Source organism: Cicer arietinum, chromosome 2 (assembly GCF_000331145.2).
Source record: "Cicer arietinum cultivar CDC Frontier isolate Library 1 chromosome 2, Cicar.CDCFrontier_v2.0, whole genome shotgun sequence".
Classification (NCBI taxonomy): Eukaryota; Viridiplantae; Streptophyta; class Magnoliopsida; order Fabales; family Fabaceae; genus Cicer; species Cicer arietinum.
In genome coordinates, this window is record NC_021161.2 from 11703577 (window position 1) to 11711715 (window position 8139).

An 8139-nucleotide genomic window follows, 5' to 3' on the forward strand; every position below is an offset into this window, starting at 1 on the left:
CTAATCTAAAAAAAGAAATAAACTATCATAAAACACTAAAACCAAAAATAGAAAGCAACGAAGGAATACAATGTTTTAAAACAGTTTTAATTTGAAAGAAAAGCATTTGGTTGAAATTCAATATCACATTTAGTCATTTAACTTAGTTCTTCTTCTCCTCTTTGTAACATAAAAAGATCATAATTAATTTTTTATTTTTTTAAAATTGGTGAAGGAGAAAATTTTATTAATTAAAGCGACACTAATAACATATATTCATTGGAAATTATCTAATTTTTCATCTCATACCATTAAAGTCGAGTGATTTGGTGGAATATATAATTACTATTGAATATCAATGTAAAATTGTTCTGCATCGGCCGTACATATCATTTTTTTCTCTTTTTTTTGGTCTATAAAGACTTTCATAAATATGTCTGTATGATATTCAAATCATCCATCAGCATATTTTATCCGAAGGAGATGCTTGGTTGTTTGACTAGAGGCATCAAACAAGTTACATGTAAGAGGTTCAATATCTGACAGCTAACTCATCCCTTTGACATATATGCTAACTATACTAACATTCGCCTATAAAAAAAATAGAGGAAATTGCACTTAGATTACTTGAATAGCAACATAAATCAACGGAATTGTGTATGCGACATTACACTTAGGGCTGAAAATGTGTCAACCTCTCTGATAGTCTCTAGTAGTAGCATTAACAAGAAAGAAGATAGGTTGTAAGTTTGACGTTCTCCTACAATTAATTGTATTAAGTTAAATGTGAATCATAGTTCCATTGGTAATCTAGGGCGTAATGGTTGATGAGAGTATCTCACACATACATTTTTACCCTCCTATTATTAATCACATTAGATTCTTCTTGACTTATTCTTAGAATATGACTTCGGAATCATAAAGGTAAAGTATTGTAAGAAAATGGATTAATTTAGTCTCTTCAAAAATATATATCTTTAAAAAAAAATCAATCAAAATTAATAAAAAAATAACTTACATATTGTCTTAAATAGTTTATTGTTACATCAAGACAAATATAGAACTTATAAAATTATACCGCTAAATTTCAGAACCTTTACATATTATTATTAAATCACAGCTCAACTGATAAATATTAATATTATTAGATTGAATATCTTCTCTAATTCGCAATTGTATATGAGTTTGTAATAATATTAATATATAAAAAAATTGTATCGCTAAATTTTAAAAATAACTAAATTGTCCTATATTTTACTATTTAAAAAAATGATTTTCTATGTAATTAGAGAATAAATTGAGTAACACATCAAAATTTCAAAGACTAAATAGTAAAAAAAATCTTAGTTTTTTTTTTTTACCATTAAAACATCTTATTTATGAATCTTTGTTTGTTCTTCTTGCTATTGTTACTTTTTTAATTGAATGAAAGAGCGAAATCCTAGATTTCATGTATTTTTCTTGATTAATAAATGCAATGATTTTGTCAAAAGAATTAATTAATTTAATGTTTAAATTTTACAAGATCATTAAGATGACAAAAGTAGTAATTAAAAAAAAAAACAAAGAAAGAAAGATAAATAGAAAGAAGAAGAAAGAGAATGGTATGAAAATTGCATAAAAAAACACGAGTGCCGACTAGTGAGTGAGATTTCCATTTTCCAACTTGATAATTCCGCGTTAGCTCATTCTCAACTTCGATTCTATTTCATTAATTAATCAAAATCGCCAAAAATTCTTTTCCACTTTCACTCTCAAATCTCAATTTTTCAAAATCTGAATCACACAGTTAGTTAAACACAAATAACACTTCAGATCTACGCTTTTGCATTCTCACAACAGAAAAGGAAAAAAAGAAAAACAAAATTAACATTCATTTTTCTCAGCGCCTTCAAAATGGCGCGGATACCCTTTTCTTCACTTTCCTTCACCTTCATTTTCGTTATATCAATTTTCAATCTTGCACACTGCAAGACCCTTAAGCGTGATGGTAATTGATACCCTTTATTTTTTTTCGCTTTTTTATTTGATGGGTCGAAATCAATTATTGATTTTTAATTTTTTTGTTTTTTGCAGTTAAGGCTTTGAATGAGATTAAAGCTTCTCTTGGTTGGAGAGTAGTATATGCTTGGGTTGGAGATGATCCTTGTGGTGATGGTGATCTTCCTCCTTGGTCTGGTGTTACTTGTTCTACTGTCGGTGATTATCGTGTTGTGACTGAGCTGTGAGTATTTTATATCTCAAAATTGTTTATTTTTTGTGAAAATTTTGATTTTGATTTTAGAAAGTTTTGATGTTTAAGTATATTTGTTAGAGAATACAGGAGATGCAACTTTAAGTGTAAAATTGTTTTACAATGACAACAAGTAATTAGATACTGCCTTTGATTTGATTTAAAAACTAAACAACATGATGTGGCAGGTTGAATGGTCATAATTGGAAAGAGGATTTACATTGTCGGTGTATCTCCTTTAATCTCTAATTGTTATTGTGGTGTGATATTAGTTTAATTGGGATTGGTTTTGTTGTTATTTGTAGTGAGGTGTATGCGGTTTCAATTGTTGGGCCTTTTCCTACTGCTGTTACTAGCTTGTTGGATCTTACACGGCTGTAAGTATCTTCCTTAATTTATGTTACTTAAAATTTGATCCTTTAATTTGCATGAGGATTACACTTTGTTGCTTGAAACCAAAGTTTTAAGCCGCAGCTGCGATTTGCGTTTGCATCGCGATCCTTCATATTGTGGAGAATCACTGTGAAAGACGTCTGATGTAGTCTCAATCGTGGTTGCTTTGTGGTTGTGGAGACATAAAAAACCTAGCTGTCGTTTTATTTCTATATAGGAAAAAATCTAGTTGCAGTTCCTTATTAGCTATTATTCTACGCGGGATGTTATTATTGGTGAACAACTCAAACAGCACGTATAGAATAACACCCTAGTTTTTTCGAGTTTCAAAACCATGCTTGATGCATATGGTTGTGTTGGAATTGGATGCCAATTAAGGCGGGGAGTTGTGTGTATGTTTGTCATGTAGTTTTGAAACACTATCTTGATTTTAATTGGTTTGGTAAATGAGAATACCTTGGTAGTGGGAGGTTGGATTCCTTTTGTTCAAGAGTATATTTGAAGAGTTGTTGTGATGGACCATGAATTTAGTCTGTGGTATGATGTATGATTGAAGTCCAAGGACTTTGTTTACTCTCATGACATTGTTTACATTGAAAGACCCAATACTATCAAATAGCAGTTATAGTCACTCCATAGTGCTATAGTGTAGCGGAATTTGAACACATTGCTATTGTTTTGCGTCAGTGCGTTATGCTATTTAATAAAAAGCGTTGTCAAATATCAGCTATAGTGGCACTATAACATTGGAGCTTAGTAGGATTTGAACAAATCATTATTTTGCACAATCCACGATTGATAACAACGGAACGACTTCCAATTATCTGCTTTCTTCAAAGCTCTTAGTTATTGATGTAATGTGCACTTTTGGCAGGGATCTCCACAATAACAAGTTGACAGGGCCTATTCCTCCTCAAATTGGTCGGTTAAAGCGTCTTAAGATACTGTATGAATTATCTAACCCCTCTTAGATTTTGATTTTTCTTTCTATATGGTTCTGATACATCTTTTTTTATGTGATGCTATACAATGACATAGGCAAGATTGTGATGCTAATAACTGTTTGATCATTTTGTTCTATATTATATGAAATATATGTGGCTCATGTTTTTACCTTTTGTTTCCTTGCAGAAATTTGAGGTGGAATAAACTACAGGATGCAATTCCTCCAGAAATTGGGGAGCTTAAAAGTTTGACGCATTTGTGAGTAACTTTTAACTTCCTAGTCACTTTGGGGTTGGTAGTGTGTGTGTTTCTGCGGTGATAAAAATTTGCTATTGAATGATATGATACTGTAAAATTGATTCTGATTAAAAGCGAGTTGAAGGTAAAGTGATTTATATTTGGATACATTTATGTAAAATTGAGTTGAATAATAAATTTGAGGCTAAAAATCAATTATAGAGACAAAAATTGCAAATTATAGCTTCAAATTTTAATCAATTCGGGAGAGAAAATCAATTATGCTCGAAAACAACCAAACATTTCAAAATTAATCTACACCTCTAGAATCAATTTTGCCTCCTCCACATTTGGAACCAAACATACACTTAGTCCTTTGTTCCCCATTTTTGCATTTTGTTAACAACTGAGATATGATATTCCTATGTAGGTACCTAAGCTTCAATAGTTTCAAGGGTGAAATCCCCAAGGAGCTAGCAAATCTTCCTGATCTTCGTTATCTTTATCTTCATGAAAACCGTCTGATGGGAAGACTACCACCAGAATTGGGCACTCTACAAAACCTTCGGCACTTGTAATTTTTAATCCTTTCAGAGGCGAATATTTATATCTCAAACCAATTATGCCTCATTATATTGCTTTTATTTTTATAGGGATGTTGGTAACAATCATTTGGTCGGGACCATAAGGGAACTCATTCGTATTGAAGGCTGCTTTCCGGCATTACGCAATTTGTAAGTTCTTGTTTGTGAATTATATCTCTCCAGACGTTACCGTTTCAGGCCTATTTAGATTGACAAATTTGAGCTTATATATTGTCATAAACACTTGTGAGACTATTTGGAAGAACTTATGGACAAAACTTATTACATGTCCATAAGCTGTTTTCAGCTTATTTCTATTAGCTCTCTAGGATAGTTTATGAAAACAGTTTATAACTTGTATGAAAATAATTTGACTTTATTTAATTTTTGTGATAAAAATAGTTTATACATAAGCACTTATATGACAAGCGTTTATGCTATATTTGCTTAATTAACTGCAGTTGTCTCTAAATATTGACAAATTTTGTTCGGCTAACCAGATATCTAAACAATAATTATTTTACTGGAGGAATACCTGCACAACTAGCCAACTTATCCAGTCTTGAAATCTTGTGAGTATCCCTTTTTTACCGCTGGCTTTCTTCTTCCTTCCTCTTAATGTGTTTCTACAGTGCTGTTAAATATGATTTTACTGTGTCAAGATCAATCTAGATTGAAAATTTCGGTAACATGTTTGTTTGTTGGAGGCAGGTACCTGTCCTACAACAAAATGTCAGGAATTTTACCATCTACCGTTGCTCATATTCCTAAATTGACATACTTGTAAGTTTGTCATTTAACATTATGTTTTGATAGCTTGCTGGACTAGTTGATGAAGCATATTCTTAGGGTAGGGTAGAATAACCGATATATTTTGAAATGTGTATTATTGCTGAAGATCTGATGGCATGATCATGTAGAAATTAATGAAAGTTTTGGTCATATAGAAATTAATGAAAGTTTTGGTCACCCTTCTTTGTCGAGACTTGTAAACTTTTAGGCATTCAATCCTCTAATGCAGCATAAGTACTAGAAACTTGTGCTTAACTAGCTGTTATTAGTTCTTCATCGACAAATCATGGTCTTAATATGATGCTAGAGATATAATGCTGATTGATTGTTTGAGCTCTAATTTCTGTAGTCATGTGAAAAATGAACATGGAAGTTTGCCATGATTTCTTTGCTTTGTTCTAGTTAGACCACCAGATACTAATTCTTGCAAGAAATGTATTTGGCATGTAGGTGAAGTATTAGGGATTTGAGGATTTTCTAATCTTTATTTCAGGTACTTGGATCACAATCAGTTTACAGGGAGAATTCCTGAACATTTTTACAAGCATCCATTTTTGAAAGAAATGTAAGTTTCTCACCGATGCATAAAGCATTCATTATCTTGTGTTCATTGAACTGTTTAATCATTATCATATGATTGTTGCAGGTACATTGAGGGAAATGCGTTCCGGCCTGGTGCCAACCCTATTGGTCTGCACAAAGTGCTTGAAGTTTCTGATTCAGACTTCCTTGTTTAATGAAACTTAAAAAGTGTTTATTTTTTTTCTTCAGAAAGTCTAAGTGTATAATTATTGAAACAATAGTTCTTCGTATCTCAATGAAATAGCCAAAATATAGTTATTTCAATTTTTGCCAAAGCTATCTTTGTCAGTATCAATAAACAATAGTTTCTTAAGTTTATTATTATTTATATCTAAGTTCATTGTACTATAGATAGTCATAGTTATGCACTCTTGATATCAACTTCAAAAATAGATGAAGTATAATATTACATTTTTAGATAAAAATATATAACTTTACACGAGATCAAAGATGAATCACAATTGTTGTCCCCACTTTGGGAGAAAAAGGGATTGCTACAAGGTGTATCAATAAATGAGATAAATGATCTCTTCCAATTGGTGTTCTTTTTGTATGCAACGATTGGGGACCAAACCCTTGACCATATGTCTACAGGACTTAGATATCTGCCAACTATTCCGCACACCAACAAGATTATGATTTTAAAAGAACCTAATTAACCCGTGAATATCTATTGATTATAGTCTAACTGCATATGCATTTTCTCCAAAACCGAGTGTATTTCTTCCATCTGAGGATGTATTTTTTCGCCAGCAATGAACTCGCTGACAACTCCATCAATCTCTGTTGAGCTACAACCTGGTGCCTTGTTTGCCCCTTTAATTTTCATCATATCCCTAACCCTTCTTGCATCACTATGTTTCCCTGATGATGCATACAGATTAGACAGTAAAACATACACTCCACTGTGATTTTCCAACTGCAACAATTTCTCAGCTGCAACTTCAGCCAGTTGAGTTTTTCCATGATTACAGCATGCACTCAGAAATGCTCTCCAAGCCAATGTCTCTGCATTGCCAATCCATGAATTGGTTATTCTTCTTATTATCACCATAGCTTCTTCAAAAAGCCCTGCTCTACTTAGTAAATCAACTAAACAACCATAATGTTCACTTTTAGGCTCAATGTTGTAAACACTACACATTTTATCCAACAGCTTCAAACCTTCAAAAGCCATTCCCGAGTAACTACAAGCAGTAAAAACAGCAATGAATGTTATATCATCAGGTTTCATACCAACTTTTTCCATATCATAGAATAACTTGACTGCACCCTTTCCATCTCCATGCATCGCCATACCAGAAATCATAGCATTCCAACATACAATGTCTCTCTCTTGCATTGAATCAAATAATCTTTTCGCCAATTCCAAATTTCCACATTTAGCATACATATCTAACAAACTAGTACTCAAACGAACGCTCAACGGTAGCATCTTCGATCGATTCAAATATCTATGAATCCAAACACCAATATCTAAAGCTCCTAAATGAGCACAAGCAGAAAGAATGCTCACAAATATAGACTCGTCAGGAACTATATCAGTCAACTGCATCAAACGAAACAAATAAAGACTTTCCTTGAAACAACTATTTTGCACATAACCAGAAATCATGGCACCCCAAATCCCCTTATCTTTCTCAGGTGCTTCATCAAAGAACAATCTAGCAGAATCAACATTACCCATTTTTGCATACCCCGAAATCATCACACTCCAAGACACTAAACTTAGACAAGGAATTTCATCAAACACATATCGTGCAGCTACTACATCACCAAAAACAACATACATCGACATCAAACTATTACCCACAAAGATATCAAACACAAGACCCAATTTTGAACCATACCCATGAACCAATTTCCCCAAAGAACAATCATGAAGTGCTGCACAAGCCTTCAAAACATATGGGACCGTGTAGTTATCAGGTCTCAATCCTTTCTGAAGCATTTTAACAAACACGTGGAGGGTGTTGTTAAACTTGCCATTGAGAAGAAAAGCTTTGATGATTGTGTTGTATATACAAACTGTGGGATCGTGAATGCGTTCAAAGACTCTGAATGCATAGGCGAGACTTCCATGATGATGTGAATGTGATGAACAGAAAGCCAAAACTCTGCTAAGAGCAAAGGTATTGTTTTCAAGACCTGTTGTGAAAACTTGTGCATGTGCTTGTTTTAGTTGGTTCATGTTTTTGCATTTCTCTAATAGTACTAAGCATCTTTTGCTGCTACTTGACATGGGGATTTATTTGGAACGAACTATAATCAAAATTAAATTAAAATATTTCATCTATCCTTTTTTTTTTCTCTCTAGCTGTTTCATCTAATTTCATTCATAGTTGCGATGCATATTTTGAAATATATTAAAATATGGATTTAGAAGCTCTTGCT

The 8139-nt window shown here is 32.6% G+C and overlaps 2 protein-coding genes across 2 annotated transcripts; one reads left to right on the forward strand and one right to left on the reverse strand.

Annotated features, from left to right (window-relative positions):
* Positions 1-1580: 1580 nt before the first annotated feature.
* LOC101499639 (uncharacterized) lies at positions 1581-6080 on the forward strand. Its single transcript, XM_004490095.4, has 11 exons — positions 1581-1969; positions 2056-2203; positions 2518-2589; positions 3480-3551; positions 3737-3808; positions 4218-4361; positions 4441-4521; positions 4872-4943; positions 5083-5154; positions 5657-5728; positions 5810-6080. Exons 1-11 carry the CDS (start codon positions 1876-1878, stop codon positions 5898-5900), a joined length of 990 nt encoding a protein of 329 aa, XP_004490152.1. The 5' UTR covers positions 1581-1875; the 3' UTR covers positions 5901-6080.
* Positions 6081-6196: 116 nt separating this feature from the next.
* Positions 6197-8139, reverse strand: LOC101499943 (pentatricopeptide repeat-containing protein At2g20540-like). The gene has a single exon (XM_004490096.4). It carries the CDS (start codon positions 7985-7987, stop codon positions 6416-6418), a length of 1572 nt encoding a protein of 523 aa, XP_004490153.1. The 5' UTR covers positions 7988-8139; the 3' UTR covers positions 6197-6415.